This window comes from Lissotriton helveticus, chromosome 5_1 (assembly GCF_964261635.1).
Source record: "Lissotriton helveticus chromosome 5_1, aLisHel1.1, whole genome shotgun sequence".
Taxonomy (NCBI): Eukaryota; Metazoa; Chordata; class Amphibia; order Caudata; family Salamandridae; genus Lissotriton; species Lissotriton helveticus.
The window spans coordinates 1,741,262,739-1,741,281,647 of NC_136065.1; the positions used below are offsets into that span (position 1 = coordinate 1,741,262,739).

Below are 18,909 nucleotides of genomic sequence, written 5' to 3' on the forward strand. Positions count from 1 at the left end.
GAGTGGGCGTAGTGTTGCCGGCTACGCTGTCAACGCAAAATGCGTAGAAGGCAACACTACGCCTACTCCGTGGGCGTAGCCGAATCGGACGCCCAGGGTTAATCCTAATTGGGAACCATTGTAGTCTTTCTACTCTTTAGATTGACCACAACACACTAAAACGGCTTCCCAACAGAATCACATGCTATATACCCTACCTCAAATGACTCAACAAAGTACGCACGCAGTGTTATCACAATTGTACATTTTTTAATTGATTTATTTAAAACTGCTTATTTTCACGTCATATAAACAATGCATGAACTGTTTATGAATTTATTTAATTTAAGTTCAAAAATGTAACTTTTGACATGACAACGCTGCAACGTGCAAAATTCTTAAACTGATTTAACTTTCTGGATTCAGGAAGAGGTCACGTGACCAAGCCCGCTTGACAGCTGAAATGCGTCTTTTTTGTTGCCATTGGAATAGAGATTTGACCAACCTGAACAATCGGTGTGGCTTGTCCTTCCCCGCCGGAGTGAGTGTGGGGGATTTCGGATATTATATATATATATATATATATATATATATATATATATATATATATATATATATTTTTTTTTTTTTTTTTTATTTATTTAGCCCCTTTTTGATTGTCATTGAAACCGGTTTGTCTATGCACTAGGCCAAGGGGAGGGTGTCACATGGACCTATGTGTCATTCTGAAGAAGAGCATTGGGGAAGCTCGAAACATGTTGACCTCTACTAGGGGCCTCTGACTCATTGAAACCAGGCAATCTATAGACCCACCCCGTTTTTAATATATCAACTAGGAGCCTAATAAAGTTATTTCGCCCAGTAGTTAAATATTTTTAAAGTCACTCCACTCCACATACACCACTGCACCACACATAGTTCCTCACAACAGTGCTCCTACGTATCTCGCAAGTCGTAGCACGCCTCAACCCGCAGCGGGTTGGGATGGCCACTATGATGAAGCATGTCACTGTGGGGAAACCCCGGCGAGTGAGGGGACTCAAGAAAGGACATTTTTCCTTTTTAGTTTTTTTGACAGATTTTCTACCTCACACTGAGGGAAAATCTATCTCTACAGATAGGTTCTCTATCCGAGATTTAGGATTTTGTATGTCTATAACTAGAACAGGTGGGTGGACCTAGCATATTCCTCTAACCCCCCCCCCTTTTTTGGTATTATAATCATTGGTTTCTCTATTTGTGAGTCGGAGAGTGAGTGAGACCCTATAGCTCGTCGGTCCTGGGCTTGTGGGCACTAAGGCAGTAGAAAGGCTTAACCCCTATACACCGAGGTCCCATAATCCTCTGCATAAGTCTGTGTATGTGCAGAATCTCTGCAACAACAAAAAGTGTGAAGTGAGAGTTACATATGATCCAAGCTATAAACACTAACAAAGTTCTCCAACACCTTTCGCTCTGTGATTACACAGTCATGGCTCAGGAGGAAGCGCGGGAGGGGGGGCTATTTTCTGCCCGATCTGAGATTTGAGTGTGCAGTGTGGCATTGCGTAATGTCATTGCTATCTTTGGCCTAATAAAAAAACACTCCAGCTGTACTAGGATCCTGGCTTCACCTTCTGGTGCAGGGTGGACTGTGCTTTATGGCAGGCATGGAGGGACGGAGGGATGGTCTCAGCTGCAGCTCCGAGCTCGTACAGTGCCCCTGCTATTACTAGTGAGCGAGAGGCGCTGAGGTGGTGGTATTGGTGGCTTTGGTGGTGGTGGTATTGGTGGTGGTACTGGTATTGGTGGTGGTGGTATTTGTGGTGGTGTTGGCGGTGGAACTGATGGTGACAGTGTTGGTGGTGGAATTGGTGGTATTAGTGGTGGTGGTGGTATTGGTGGTGGCATTGGTATTGGTGGTGGTCATGGTATTGGTGGTGGTGGTGGTGGTACTGGTGTTTGTGGTTTTGGTGGTTGTGGTATTGTGGTGGAGGCATTGGTGGTTGTGGTGGCATTGGCAGTGGAGGTATTGGTGGTGGTGGTGGTACAGGTATTGTGGTGGTGGTTCTGGTGGTGGTGGTATTGATGGTGGTGTTGGTACTAGTGGTGGTGGTATTTGTGGTGGCGATATTGGCTGTGGTATTGGTGGTGGTGGTATTGGCTGTGGTATTGGTATTGGACTGGTGCTGGTGGTGTCCGTGGTGGTGGTAGTGGTGGTGGTATGGGTGGTGGTATTGGTGTTGATGGTGGTGGTACTGGTGTTTGTGGTTTTGGTGGTTTTGGTATTGTGGTGGAGGCATTGGTGGTTGTGGTGGCAGTGGAGGTATTGGTGGTGGTGGTGGTACAGGTATTGTGGTGGTGGGGTTATTGGTGGTGGTGTTGGTACTAGTGGTGGTGGTATTGGTGGTGGGGATATTGGCTGTGGTATTGGTATTGGACTGGTGGTGGTGGTGGTATTGGAGGTGGTAGGGGCGGTGGTAGTGGTGGTGGTATGGGTGGTGGTATTGGTGGTGGTGGCGCTGGTGGTGGGATTGGTTGTGGTGGTATTGGTGGAGGTGTTGTTGTTAATAAAACAGCCTTTTGAAAACAACCCGTCAGGTGGCTTGGTGCAGAAGAAATGTAACACAGATGTGCTGTTGTCCGCTTCAGCCCATTAGCACAGGATTATGTGCTACCTGGAATTCACAACTTATGCGCTAATCGTTTCTAAATCCATTTTACTTGGGGGGGGGCAGCTGAAACAGACACGAGATAATGCCGGGTTAAAGTGATTGAAAGCAGGCGCTCGTGTTATGGGGGCACCCGGACTGCTTAAAAACACACAAGCGGTTTCAACTGAAGCATCGCATGTCCGGCAAAAAGTAATCAGTGCTTACAGACTAAATAACAGGTCGCGTGTAAAAACCAAAGTAAAAGGGCCAGTCGCCGTGGGAGGTTACAAATGAAGACAAGGCTATACTAAGGAGGAACTAACAAGCCTGTTAACGAATCCAAAGGCAGCATTTACCAAAGACAATGACACAAGCCAATGAAAAATATGGGAGCTGAGTGGGCGCGGCTTCTCTCCCATACTCTACAACAGCTATCTCGCAGGGGGAGCAGCGCATGTGCACTGCTGCTAGGCTCGACCTAAAAAAGAGTTAGGCGTTGTAGGCAGGAAAAAGCTATTTGAGAAAATTGTGCTCGGAGGCTGTAATTAAAGCCTACCGAGCAACAACACACGTAACAGGGGGTGTCTTCATGGGGGGTTACAAAATGAGACAAGGCGGTACTAAGGAAGGACTACTGAGCCTTTTGAACAATGAACAGCCACTTTTGCCAATGACACAAACCAATGAAAACTGAGGGCGGAGCTTCAAGTGCCTACCTCAATACAGCATGCCTAGCAGATCAACGCATCCGCTGCCCAGATACGACCTAAAACCCAGTATAATGCACTGTCTCAATCTGTCTAGTACATACCTTTTTTAAAGCATTCAGGCATCTTCACAAAGGAGGGAAAACCTCCTAGAGTGCAGATTCTTTAAGAATAACTCATGGGGGAAGATATTTGTTTCACCGAAAAGTTATTACAATTATATGGATATTTAATTACAAGCAAGCACAACTTGCATATCTTAGCTATGTCAAATACAACAATGGGTTCTAGCTGTGATGCACTAATGCTGAATTGCCATATTTGGATCACAGTTCTAATAATACAGGTCATTGCACATATTTGAGGAAGTAACAAAACAAGTAATCTGTACCTGCGTCGTTGGCCTGGCAGTGGCTGTTGGCCTTGTTGTGGCATTGCAAGTCGCTTTCTAAAAGGATCCATCATCATCTGCGGCATTCCGGGTCTCATGGGAGAACCAACTCCGTAGGCAGATCCAGGAGGAGGTCCAACTTGCATTCCTGGCATGGGCATGCGACCTCCTGGACCCATTCCCAGACGCTACAGGCCACAAAACGGAAACAGAAACTGAGTTTACTGGGTAAGGTTAGCAAAGTAATTGGTTAGAGTACCAGGAATAGGACTAAAGATACATTTAAAACAAAAACAATACTCTAAGCCTAAATAGCAACATACATGTTCCTAAAAACATACAACAATAAATACATTGTCTGTGACGGTTTATGCCCTAGGTAAATTATAGTCTACTCCAGATCTTGCAAATAAAAGTGCAAAACCCTTTTCTGAAATCTGGCCAAGACGACTGAAGTGGGATTACAAAATAAACTACTGCACATGAATTCTAATGCAGTACCAAGAGCATGATTCAAGTCCACGGTACTGAAATCATCTGTAAAGAATGTGAGAGTCAATAAATACGGGTGTGACTGAATGGCTGATTTATTTACAAATGAAAAATCTACTTACCTTAAATGCTCTCTCTCCGGTTAATAATAGCTTCAAAACGATCACCCAAAAAATGTATGAAAATCTACACATCATACATTTCTATGAGCATTACTACAGTCTTAAACATACTTCTGTAGACTGCTTATGGAGTGCATACACTGAAGTAGTGTGTTGGAAATGTGAATTAAACCATTTTTCGCTTTTGCTCTATCTGGAAAGAATACAAATTACGAATTTTGAGAATTTGGGGAATTTATAGCCTTTTTTAGAAGAGGCTGTAAGGCGAATTCACTGACAATGGTTACATGTCTACCTCTGGTGATCAAAGCACAGCACTTGAACATATTGCCGGCAAAGACCAGTCTGGATCCCGCAAGACCCAAATTTACTGCAGCATAAAAATCTATGGCACAACTAGAGTGTTTGTTTTCCACAATTTATGGGAGTACCAGAACAACCATGAAGATAATGTCTCCTTACTCTGAGGTGTGCCCTTTGTCCAGATCCCACACTACTAAACATTGGAACAACCACCAGATGAAGCTGAGCTGTACCATGAAGACAACTCAACGAGGACTTACTGATTTAATTTTTCTTGTTCAAAGATTTAGTACCAGGACAATGACCAACACTTTAAACTGGATTCATAGTTTCATTGGTAGCTAATGATGGTTTTATGCATTATCAAACCTTTTAAGTTTTAACACAGCACAAGCTTCTAAATTCTTAAAATATTGCAGATGAAATTAGATAATCTGTATACTCCACTGACATAACCCTTACTAGAAATCAACTTATGTTTTTAATTCAAATTGAAAGGAGGGAATAGGATATGACCCTGCGCCCAGCCGGGCTTTACTTTGACATGCCTAAGGAGCTGAAGCGCCAGAGGTTTGCTATTATAGAGAAGGGGCGGTGTACATATGACTGCCCAACTCAACTAAATCCAGCATTGATGAGGTTTTGACCAGATGGATTTGACTAATCCTACACATTCACTTTATCATTAAATAAAACATACAAGTTACATTTATGGGGATGTGTAAACCACGAATAAGCTACTTGCATGAGTCTGAGGTATCACAATTACATTAGCCTAAAAAGTAATTAAATTTAGTAATCCCTTTCAATAGTGTTCTGCCATTACATGCCAAGCGAGGTTAGTCTTTTTTCATCATACCCTCAATTCACAGAAGCAAACTCGCATCAAAATTGCAGCAACAGGTCAAAACTGGTTTTGGATTGCATGTGTTCCTTTTCAGAGAGGACCTGGCTTGGTAGTTTAGGCTGGACTTTTCCTTCTGGAGCAAAACTAAGGCTGATGATTTGCAAATAGCTGGGTCTAATCTGCAGTTGCTGAAAAACATGGGTTGGAATGCGTCCCTGAGCGATTACTAGTGGTTTACAAGCACAGATCCCATCAACTGTTGTGTTTATGATGTATCGCCCTAAGTGGCCAAGGGTATCCTCACTGTGCCACAGGAACCATGCTAAACCCGACTGAAGAGAACAAAATCGGTCTTGGATTGTTTAAGGAAGAGGTGTGGCGCCGCGGCTAGGGCGACTGACTCCGGAATCTGGGGATTACAGTTCGATCCCCAGCACGGGCGGCAGATTAGCCCAGCACCATGTGACTCTGGGCAATAGCTTGCTTAATCTTCCCAATGGCCCCCAGCGCCTAGAGACCCTTACGGGTGCTTGTGCGCTTTACAAATGTGGATTATTATTATTATGTTCTGTTTTAGAGAGTGCCTGGCATGTCAGTTTGCATTGGGCTGTTCCTATTGGAGCAGAACAAGGCTGATTTGGATATTATAGTGTCTAATCTGAGATGGGCTGGAATGCTACCCCGAGAGACTGTCAGTGGCTGGACTAGTTACAAGCATGCCCACAATTCCCTTTTGTGTGTTAGAAGAAAGCTGCTGACTCAGCAGCTTGAAGAGCTTGAGCCACACAGCAGTGCATGAAGTGTGGACGTTAGGAGATCGTGTGCATTTGGCATGTAGCTGTTTGATGCAATCCTATTCAGTAGTTCTGCAAAGAGCGATACTTCTTAATCCAAAAGAGTTCTAGTTATTAAATAGAAAAAGAGAATACACCAGGGGGTCACAAACCTTTGAAAAGCTACCTGGCTAACTTGGAGATTAACATTTTGAAACCCTTAGCGGTGGTGTACCAGTGATCTAGTGTTACTTCATGAGACTTTAGGTACATAATCTAAATAGCTAACTGCAGAATAAAGCAGTCTGAATGAGAAGTCCTCTTTGTATGGAACATACCTGTCAGACCTGTAGATATCTGATTCACTGTCTGCCTACAAGTACAGTGTGTGATATTGACGCCATGCCCGACTACTATTATGCAGATGAGTAGAATATTTTCAGCAGAATCTCCATAATGTTTGGCACATGCCTCATCTAAGCTTCTGCATGGCTAGATAGGAGGAGTAATAGGTATGGTGTCACTAACTAATCCATTGGGATAAAGATACTGAGTGCTGAAGGTTGGGCATAAGATGACAGGCCTGGACAGTTTTAGTGATCAGAACCTGAAGCTCTCAATCGTTCCATGCTGATCTACCCGCTTGAATTGGCACAATGTTTCCTTGCCCTACTCAATGTATGCTGATCCAAATAAAAATCCAAGAAAGTAATGGCTGAAGGACGGCGGTAGTGGCCACCCTCATGCACAACGTTAATTTAAAAAAAGAGATCCTTCTCAGCTGAATTCATATAAGTTCTAGTGGAGGCCAGTTCCTGTAAACAGACAAAACTATACATGTGGATGACTACCATTTTCACCATTGAATGGCTACCCTGTGAGAAGTTCAATATTGTGGCTGACACTATAAACGGTGCAATGACTGGTGAGGGTTGATCTAATGCTTATTTATGTACATATTCTCCTAAGTTTAGCAGGGTCGGGAGACAAGGACAGGCCTAAAGCAATTTTACTGGCTGATTTTTTTCCGACCAGTAAAATTGTGTCTGGAGTTCCCAAACTTGAATGCAAAATCGGTGATCATTCATGATCATGCGGAGCAGAATTCCATACAGAATGTTGACATGCCTCACCTTGTAATGAAAGCCTTCGAGTACTCTGTTTCACTCTAGCTAGGTTGTAGTTATAAGAGTCAAATACATACATACAAACCATTACATAATCTTTAGGTGGGCAAAACTGGAATGAGATTTTAACCGGGGTGGTTTCCTTCTTGACAAGTGTAATAATGTAATAATCTTCATGGAGTCAGGATATAGTTCCAAGTTGATATTTATTGTAGTTGAAGTTACAGGTAATACAGGTGAATCAAGGTGGTAGTTAAGTGGTTAATTAAGTAGGTAAGTAAGCCCCACCAGGAGCTGTCCTCCTAGAATACACTATACAACAACAAGCAACACCCAGTTGGTCAGTCTGGCCCCCTTCACCTTGGATACTGTCAACCTCATCTACAAAGATCAAGAAGGATTCTCACTCTGTTCAATGCCTACTGACCCCACTCACCAACATCATCCATGCACACAGAATCAACATCATATCCTACGCCTATGATACCCAGCTCATATTCTCCCTCTCCTAGAAGATGCCAAACATCTGGACCAATTTATTTGCCTGCATGACCAAAGTCACGAGATGGATGAAAACCAACCGCCACAAGCTCAACCTCGCCCAGCAACCCATACAAAGAACTTAGGAATAGCCACAGAAAAGAAATCCAGCAAGATCAGCCAAGTGAATGAAATCTCTGTCTCTTGCTTCCAAATCACATGCTCAAGAAGTTCTTCAAATGACTCCCTCTTCAAAATTTGCAGAACCGTTACCCAATCCCACATCACCAGCAAGCTGGACTTTGGCAACACACTCAGGCCTGGAATAAATGCTTAAATACCCAGGTGAGTCCAGACTATACAAAACTCAGCCACCAGGCTCACCCTCAAACTCCGCCCCACACTCACATCACCCCGCACATCAAAGAGCTCCACTGCCATCCAATACACAAATTAGAACTCTTCATACTCCTCATGCAAACATACAAAGTCTTACACAACATTGGCCCCACATACTGTAATATATGCTTTACATGCTTTACAGTCTAGTCTTAAGAATTTACCTCTATTTGCATTCTATGTCTTTGTTTGAATGCAAGTGTTCTCTTACAAAGCAGTTGTTTCTCTGACCTGCTTGGAAGAGTCCGCTCTCATCCTGTTTTGTACATGAATAAAGGATTCAAGACTTACCTGCCGTATCTGCAGCTTCCATTTACCACATTTTGGTGACGATTTTCATCAGACCCTCGGAGTGTGATCCTGTTCCAGCTGATGCACTGTCTGAGTAATACGTCTTACCCGTAATAGCATTGGATGAGAGCAGACAGTGGCTATGCAGACGGAAGGTGTGCCTTTCCATTTCCTGTTCTTCAAGCTGTGTTAAGCACACAAGATGATGGACGGAATGTTGCACAATGGCTAAACATTCACCCCCAGTCACAGATCTGGGTTTAATCCATCGTTATTTTGCTCACCAAGCCACCCCAGTTCAGACATGGCCATATGCAAATCAGTCTTGACCCTGTGCCTCATGGGAACAGTCCAGACCGAACTGCCAAGCCATGTCTTTCCTGGACCGGAATCAAGCATCCTAGGACCGGTTTCTGGCTATCAGCCGTCTTCAGCCAAGATAGCTTGACTCCAGTGGCTTAGGTAGCAAGGGACCCCCGTCTGGGCATACCCTTCCCACATAGGGTGAACAGCAAAACACACAAGATGATGGACTGATTGTTGCTCAATGCCTGAACATTCACCCCAGTCACAGATCTGGGTTTAATCCATCGTTATTTTGCTCACCAAGCCACCCCAGTTCAGACTTGGCCATATGCAAATCAGTCTTGACCCTGTGCCTCATGGGAACAGTCCAGACCGAACTGCCAAGTTACTTTAGGAGGGGGCAAAGATATCTCTGTGATGACGTACTCGGCAAAGTGGTTGCCGTGAGTGACCGTAGTCTTCGTCAGCATTATCCAGTTACCCAGCGTGTAAGTTATTTCCAAGCAAAAGAGACGCCATTCTTTGGGCAGCAGTCTGGTGAGTAGACGACGCCGCGCTGACATATTTCGTCATTGCGTGTGCTACCTGTTTCTTAGCAACGCGAAACGTAAACACTCACCCTCAACACGTAGCGTCAACACGCACTACGTCTATGTGTCAACGTTGTCGGCCATTTTATGCTGTCCATTTCGCACAGCATAGCAATGTATTCACGAAGGCTATCATTTCATGCTGCCAATATCGTGTATTTCAGAAAAATGGTAAACCCATATACCCTTGTAGGCTTGGGCAGTAAATCGAATCAAAGTGAAAGTGTCTACAAGGGATTTCACTAGCTATTCAACATCGTTTTGGTGAATTAACAATACTCAGGAGTCAGTTAGACCAATCAGACTCAGACGTGTCCTACTGGACAACCAAGGGCAATCCAATTGCAGTGAACGTGGACAGAAAAAAGGAAGAATGGGGAGGGGGAGGAAGAACACACAAAACACGGAGGGTTCTAGTTATAGAAATTGAATTTTATCTGACTAACCAATATTTAAAAAATTGAAAAGGGTACAATTTAAACACAATTGATATCAGCAACAATAGTTGTGACAAAGATGTACATCTGAATTAAGGCATACAGTTCATAACCAAAACATCAGCTCCAAAAAATCGATAAGTAAATGTTATCTTCAAACTCAATAAATATTGCTTAGAAAAGGTGGCTTTTTTATGGAGTGGACGAGACTGTCGACGTTTCGGTCTCTTTAGTTTCAATCCATGAGACCATCTTCAGGACAATTGATTTTATGCAGGATATAGGACCCTAGACAAATATAACAATATGTTTATCACATCACATATCATTATTATAAAATGTATTAAAGCACTTAGTTAACACTAGAACAGACCGTGACAAGGGTGGGACAAGGAAAGAAAAGAAAATATCGTGTAGCATAGCAAGGAATTCACCGAGGCTGCCCCGGTCTGTTACATTAGCGCTAAAGCTTTTCAGTCATTTTCACAGTGATTTAGACACCAGTTGTATATCCTAGTGCATCTTGTCTTCTTTTGGACACCCATTTCATCATGTTCAAGGTACTTTCAACTATTTCCTGTTATTTTGTTATGGTCGCAACATTGCCTTACATGCTCATTCCTGTTACATGTTGAAAGTCTTCTCAGCAGAATTATTTATTCTGGAGCATATTTGTAGTTCGTTGTACAATATTCAACACTTGCTATACTATGGCTTCTGCACAAATCTCACTCATACTACAACCAAATTTCTTAGCACAACCTGGTCCTCCTAGCATTCCATGGGAGGATTGGATTCTCATGTTTGAGAATTACTTGGATGCTCTGGAAGGACAAGACTTCTCTAACAAAAGGAAGAAAGCTCTTTTACTAAGCACATTAGGCAAAGAAGGCCAACAAGTTTTTCGATACCTTCCTCAAGCTTTACAAGCCAACGGTCAAGTCATGCCTGATGAGTATAAAGAGTGGCGATTTGGAGGTTGGAAGCCAGGTATACTAAAGAGGAAATTCTAGTAATTAACAGGTATAAATTCTGCACCCAACATCAAAAACAAGGAGAATCTATTGATTCATCCATTTCTAAACTTAGGGAACTGTCCATCAAATGTAAATGACCGATGAACTAATAAGAGATCAACTTATTGTTCAAGTTAACAATAAGAAAATTCAAGAAAGACTTTGGGCAACGAAGAACCCCAACATCAAAACAGCCATTGGTTTAGCAAAAGTTGTTGAACAATCTGAAGGGCGCATGAAAGAGCTTGAAAAGAGAAACCTCAGCCATGACATTAATGAAGTTTCTGTTAACGTTCTTCTAGACAACGACCGTGTTGATGATGACTTAGGCACCATAGCCGCAATTAAAAACAAAGGGAAACTGCTCAGGAAACTTTTCACTCTTAAGACTGCTGGCAGTAAAACTTGTAATATGTGTAGGAGTGGTGCACACACCTCCGACTCGAAATATTGTTTTGCTGCCAAGCAAGAATGTTTAAAGTGTGGTTGTGTGGGTCATTATGCCAGGGTTTGTAGAAGCCACTTTCGTTCTACAGTAGTGTGCGTACAAGGAGTTGAAAAGGTAGATGGCCTTGATGGGGACAAAATGTTGGTGGTTGATTCTGGGGATGTCCCTATTGATGATAACAGAAGGAAGAATAGGCCTAAGTCTATGTTTTCTATTGATTGACGCGATGTGTTTTTGATGGCTGATACTGGGTAAAAATTTACCATAATTCCTAAATGTCTATTCAAAGAAAAGTGGGTTGACAAACTACTTTTCCCGAAAGACATTTCCCCAGGTGGTTATCAAGGCGAATCAATTGATATCTTGGGATACTTTGATGCACACATTTTTTTTCAGACAGGAAAATTCAGGGCAAAGTTTACGTGGCGGAGCATGGTCCGGACATCCTTGGGTGGGTGCACCAATATGATTTACGGATTATAGTCAATCCAAAGGCACCCATGCAAGTTATGGTCATTGATGATGAAAGTTTGGAATGAATTCTTAAGGGGGCAGACAATGTCTTTAAGGCTGAGCTTGATCAGCTCAAAGGCTATGCACATCGCATTTTCCTTAAAAAAAGATGTAGTACCTGTACAGCATGAGGTCAGACGTGTGCCCATTGTTTTGAAGGAGGAGGTCAAGAATCTCCTCAAGGAAATACTTGATGCTGGAGTCATCGAGCCAGTGGAAGATTCTCCCTGGATTTCTCTCGTAGTGATTACTAAGAAGGCTGACGGAAAAATCTTATTCTGTGTGGATTTGAGGTTGTTGTAGCTGGCACTTTTCCCCTTCCCAACAACACTGAGTTAGTACCTACTCTTAAGGATGCTAAAGTATTTTAAAACTTGACCTCAAAAGTGCCTATCATCAGATTAATCTGCACAAGGACTTGAAACATCTTACAGCATTTTTAACCCCAAAAGGTACATTCCAATTTACAAGATTGCCTTTTGGGTTAAATTCAGCTGCTAGCGTTTTTCAACGCATGGGCATTGATATTTTTAAAGGAGTAGACATCACAATTTACTTTAAGATGATATTTTAATTTATGGTAAATCTGTAGAGGAACACAATACCATTCTCAAAATTGTTCTTGAAAAACTGTCCAAGGTGGGTCTTAGGCTTTGCAAAGAGAAATGCAAATTCCCTTAGATTAGATTAAATAATTTGGTTACACTGTCAGTGCTTCTGGAGTCAAACCGAAGAAAATGTTGCGTAGTGCCATAAATTTAGCCCGCCTCCCTTGGACAAGGATCAATTAGGATTATTTATGGGCTTAATAGAATACTATTCAAAGTTTGTAAATCATTTTTCTGACAAAACTGCTTGTTTGAGGGGTTCGCTCAAGAAAGGGGTGGGTTTTGTGTGGAATGTACAACACCAAGAATGTTTCAACAATACCAAAAAAGAGATTTGCAAAGCTAACGTTTTAACTCCTTTTGATGTGAACTGTAAGTCAATACTTACTGTGGATGCCAGTGCCACTGGGTTAGGGGCAATGATATCCAAAGTAGAGCCGGGTCTGAAAGGACAGTAGCTTTTGCCTCCAGGACATTAACCAATGCAGAACAGAATTATTCTGTTATCGAGAGGGAGGCACTTGCTGCATCATGGGGTTATAGAATACATTTGTACTTACTTACGGGGTACAAAGTTCTTACTTAAAACCAACCACAAACCTTTGTTCAAAATTCTTTCCCCTGATGGTACTGGCATGGGTCTGCAATGCTCGCTAAGTTGGCATCTAAACACCAAGAATTTCAATATCAGGTGCAATACATTCAAGGGTGGAATAATGTCCAAGTCAACTGTCTGTTCAGGATGTCAGTTGATTGGAAGTTGGTTGTGGACCCTGCCAATACCGAAGGAGAATAGGACATTGCTGTAGCCTCGGTTGATAATGCTGTTTTTGTGGGTGAATGTGTGTTTGATGCAGTTGATTGGAAACCTGAAATGGTGAATGATCACTAAGGGAGGTGGTCAATTTATTGAAGTCTGGTCCCAAAAGAGAGAATTGTCCCTACACCAAAATTCTGGATGAGTTGTCTTTGTGTGGTGATGGTGTGTTGATGAAGGGGGTGAAGATTATTCCACCTTTTGGCATTAGGGGAAAGTTATTAGCTTTGGCTCATGAAGGACACATTGGCCAAACTTTATCTCAACGTCGTTTGAAAAACCATTTCTGGTGTCCTGGTCTGGATGGACAAGTAGTTGATTGGGTGGAAAACTGCTCTGTGTGCAAGGAGGGGGAAAAAAGGTTGAAAGTGGGCTGCAAAACAAATAGTACACATATTGAGTATCCTGGTATGGCCTGGCACAGCATTTGCTTGGATTTTTTTGGTCCGTATGGGAGGGTTAGAATGAAAAAGACAGTTTTGGCATTGTGGTTGTAGATGTTTTTTCCAAATGATTGGCTGTTAAATTTGTGAATGATATTGCCACTGGAAGTATCATCAAGTTTCTTGGTAAATTGTTTAGGGACGAGGGCATTCCTTCCGTCCTCATTACAGATAACGAAACCCAATTATTGTCAAGAGAGATGCAAGGCTTTTTGAAGAATTGTGGTGTTGCCCATCACCATACTTCCTTGTACAACCCTCAAGGGAATGGTTTGTGTGAGTGAGCTAACACAGTTGTGAAAGGAATCATCCAGATGGCTTCTGCGAATGGCTCTTTTGTGTGCAAGATGGTGGATAAAATGCTTTGGGCTTATCAGACTACTCCCCTTATCGATGGAGAAAGGTCTCCCTTTGAGTTGATGAGGGGCAGGGCTCCTGGCTCTAAATTAGTTCCCACATGGATGAAACAGTTAGTTACTTTACGTGGAGTTTCGATTGAACCCAAAAGGAATCTGGGTATGCCTTGTCGTTTTAATGTAGGTGACTTCGTTAAAAGCAAAAGTGGTAGAGTTGGGAGAGGTCTATCAAACTTCAAAGGGCCCTACAATGTCCATAAAGATCTTGATCACTGTGTTGTTTTAAATATTGGTGAGCGTTGGAATTTCTGACGTGTTGCACTTTACCAAAAGTGTTGTGAGTTCCGTAAACAGGAAAAACAAATGAGTTTTCTCAGTAGTAGCAGATACGTTCTAGCTCAGGAGCTTGAGGAGGACCCCTGTTCAAGATTGTCTGGTACTGTCCTTGGTGGGGGGGGATTCCTTGATTCCTGTGGGTGCATCCTTAGGTGGCTTGAGTTCTTCTCAAACTAATAGTTCTGTTTTAGACACCGAGAGTCCTTGTTCTTCTCGTTCTCTTAGGTACCGCCTATATATCTTGAGGATTTCGTCTGTTAGTTTTTTTAATCTTTCTTCTTTTTTTTTGGTTTTTATTGTGCCTTTGGAAAGGGAGAGGATGTGTAGTATATGTTTTACATGCTTTACAGTCTAGTATTTTAAGACTGGACCTGTGTTTGTATTCTATGTCTTTGTTTGAATGCAAGTGTTCTCTTACAAAGCAGTTGTTTCTCTGACCTGCTCGGAAGAGTCCGCTCTTATTCTGCTCTGTACATGAAAAAAGGATTCAATACGTACCTGCTGTGTCTGCAGCTTCCATTTACCACACATACGTCAACAACTGCATAGCCCTCCACAAACCTCCGTTTATCAGGTTCCTACTAGCACACAGCCCGAACATACCCAGAACTCGGTCTGGTGGTCGTGCCTTCTCCCACCTTGCTCCTAAAGCCTGGAACCACATACCCCTGCACATCACAGATGCCTCTTCAGTTCTAGAATTCCGGAAGAAAATGGCTCTTCACCTAACTTGGACTGTGGCTTGGCCCATACAGCTCTTGCATCAGCACTGGGATATCCGGATGGATGAGTTGCATCCTCTTCAAATACTCATACCATAACATATGAAGATTTAAAATGCAAACTGTTTCTTATTTACAATCCACATTGTCCACTAAACCACTCCCCCAGCTACAGGAAAAAGACAGCTTGCCTCGTTCACTAGTATTGATTTTTAAGAATAAAAAAAATAAGAAAATGGTTGTATACGCATTAGTCATACAAGGTCTGAAAGCTGAACAGCTGTAAAGAACCACAGATATATGGAGTACTCTAAATATGTTATCGAATTCTCCAGAGATAAACAAACATACTAGGAGGAATCTTATTTGGATTTGACATTATCTCAGACTCAACCTTCTTCACTTTCTCAAACAAGCATTGACAAAGCTAAAAGGTTTGGCTATCAGACAGTGCCTTCCACATGGAGATAGATGCACAGAATAGTGACAAACTGCATATGCGTGCAAATCTGCAGAGACAGCAACATACATACATATATCTTATGCCACCCCAAGCACACATACAAGCAACAATCAGACTGCCTCGCCCATTAACCTACAGGCACCATGACTCATAGACCATCTGACATGCAATCACAAATACACACGTCCCGAGAGATTTTTGTTAGGTTACATTGATTGCATTATGGGGTTTTATGATACCAAAAGGCCATTTTAAAGTACTAGATGAGACAGGAGAGAATACTGGTGGAAGCAAGGCAGAACAAATGAGGACCGAGCCATGTGAATAAAATGATCTTGCCCTAAATGGCAGATGGTTGGTGGGCAAGAGGAAGCAGGAGAGGAAATAAGCTGCGGGAGAGAGATGCGGAAGGATGCAGCAGGTGAGGGTGGGACATATAAATCATGGGAGGATTTGGGCATGACCGAGATGTAGCAATGCTAGAGGGAAGCCAAAGCAAGCTAGTGAGAGCCAGGCACCCATGTCTACAAATGAAACTCCAGAGGCCGAACATCATCAACAAACATAGGCACACAAACAGTTCCATACAATGAGGGTAACGTTTAGGCACCTTGATGATGAAATTGCATTTGCAGTAGACGAAAGATAGATGTAAATGCCTAATCGTTCTGTGGCTTCTCCAAAGCGAAATCACTTTTACAAGGTGATGGAATACTTTACTCTCCATGTTCATCCAAAAAGTGATTCATTGGAATGATCATGTGTCGGAAACAGTGCAGTTCTTTCTGCATCCCCATTCCATCCTTCGCAGCAGTCCTATCCTATAGCACAGTGTAGCATTCCAGGAGGTACACAAATCAGAATTCACATTGGTAGCTTATGCAGTAAGCCAGGTTACAGAACAACATAAGATGCAGGTACATGATGCCTTTCCATGAGCCAAGTATCTTCCTGCTCAGTCTCCTCATAAGCTGCCTCCCCAGACACTGGATGACATGCTCACATTCCAATTTTAGCCACTGCAAAATTCCACTCACATTAAAACACACAGCCCGGCTAAATAATGACTTCTAATGCATACAGCAAGTATACCTCACACTCCCTTATAAATACATCAGAGGCGTGCCCAACCATACATCCATGCATGGTCTCAGCAATGACCTTGCTGCAGAGCTGTCTCTTCGGCCCATATCTTCATTATGTTTACTCGTGCTGCCGCTTAAATCTCCGTTTGTCATTTGGCATTGAATTGGAGTGCGCAGCTCGCCCCACTACACTGGGAACTGAGGGAGAAAGACAGATGAGTCTTGGATATTTTGAAAAGGCTGGTATTAAGAAAGCACTTTGATGACGAAAAGTACACCAGAGATTGATAGGTAGTGATACCCCTTCTTTTATAGCTAACAACACTTATATATTATCCCTGCTGATGAGGGGTAATACCCCAAAACACGTGTCCAGGGATGGCGAAGACAGCGAAGATAGCAGAAGATCGAAAGATGATGCATCGCAAACACTTTACTACATTGACCAGAGTCCTTAGGGGCGACACCGCCGGTGTGTGAGTAGTGTGCGACCCCACCCCCATTTGTAACACTTATATATTGTTTATAATATTCTCTCACACCTGTTTTTCTTAACTATCTATTTTTCCTTGACAGGGTCACAGTTACTGCTTTCACACTGTTTGTTTGTATAAGATTTTGAGTGCAGTGTGTACCTCGCTGTTTATGTATCATTGTCTGAATGTCAGAAGGAAAGCTACACAGTTAGGAACATAGTCATACTGCTAACTGGCAGCTATAAAAACACTACCAATCCTGTTCTGGGGCCCTAACCGTACAGTTAAACAACAGTAAACACAACTAGTATTTAATGTTGTACTAAGCACTGATCAGACACTGTCTGCTCTATGATCCGGCAAGCTTGTCAGTGAGAGAACAGGGCAATTTAGGCACGGAGGCTCAGGCCACAAGTTCAGGAGGTGTGGTAGTCTTGTCTCGTCTCTCTCCTAGCTCCATTGTGTGTGTAATGGACAGCGTGCACACAGAGGGGAGGAAGAGAGAGGCTGAGCAGCAAAGGCAGAATCAATGGTGAATCACATCACAGCTTCACAATAAAGCCATACAGTGATTGGTCATTATGCTCCGTGGACAGGACTGAGCCTCCCACCCAACCCGTGCTGCCTGCCTCTGCAGTCTGCACCAGAGGGCCTAGCACCACTAACTGCATCTTTGAGCCAAATCCAGACGCTGCTCCATTGCTGCCAGCACAGCATGGGAGCAGCACCAGGATTGGCCTGGGCAGGCTGCTCACTGCTCATTAGGAGATGGGGGCTGCAGCTTTGCTAAACCCGGCTCACTAATTGTGCAGGTGAGATTCCTTCAGAGTGGCATGTCAGGCTGGCCAGGAAAAAGCACAAGTCCAATCCAACATGTGCACTCTGTTGTTCACTGGTTGTCCCTGAGCAGAGCACTGTCTACTCTGCTGTCAATCATATTCTTTTATGTCCCCCCCCCACAGAACCCACCAAGGCCTGCCACATGCACTCTGAGCCTCTGCTGAAAAGGAACTGGCCCCAGCTGATTGCAGCAGCCGCGGGATGAAGAATATATTAATTCTCAATATTTACATGATTTTAATTAGGGCCGGGGGGGCAAAAATATCGGGGGGCAGGAGGGAGACGAAGCACCCCCACAAACCAAGAATATATTCCATAATTGGAAGGGAGCAAAGGAGAGCACAGCATTTTTGACTCCAGAAGGACACTTCTGATTTAAAGTGATGACTTTTGGACTAAACAATGCACCTTCGAAAGGTTGGTGAATCGAGTTCAGGGCTGGAGAACTTTGGTGCAGCAAATCTAGATAATATAGCGGTATTTAGTTCTGCCTTGGAGGACCACCTGGTTCACCTGAAAGAGGTCTTACAAGTCTTGCATCAAGCATGCCTAACTATCAAGGCCTGTAAGTGCCAGATAGGGCAGAGTTCTGTTGTGTTTTTAAGTTGTTTAACCTCATCGCTGCTTGAGAGTTTCCCCTGCTGTGCTGGACAGCAATGAAAACGGGTGTGGTCATGACGAGCTCAGCTCGTCATGAGCACCTGAGAGGTATATGCCATGAGCTCGTCATGAGCATGGAAGGGGTTAACTTTAAAAAAATACATACAAAAACCCAACTCTGATCTGTTTACATAGGAGGGGGGCTATGTTGCAAAGTCATCCTGTGCCCTGGGCACCCCCAACTTTTTGCTGACTGGAACTGGTGGTAACTGACTCTGACAGACCATGGGCTCTGTTTAACCAGGCCCA

General features: G+C 43.2%; 1 protein-coding gene across 1 annotated transcript in view; it reads right to left on the minus strand.

Annotated features, from left to right (window-relative positions):
• The window catches only part of SMARCD2 (SWI/SNF related BAF chromatin remodeling complex subunit D2), a 756,802-nt gene that overhangs the window by 597,125 nt on the left and 140,768 nt on the right, over positions 1-18,909 (minus strand). Inside the window, exon 2 of the mRNA XM_078645026.1 lies at positions 3,711-3,898. Coding sequence (XP_078501152.1) covers positions 3,711-3,898 — 188 coding nt within the window. The remainder of the gene's footprint in view (positions 1-3,710; positions 3,899-18,909) is intronic.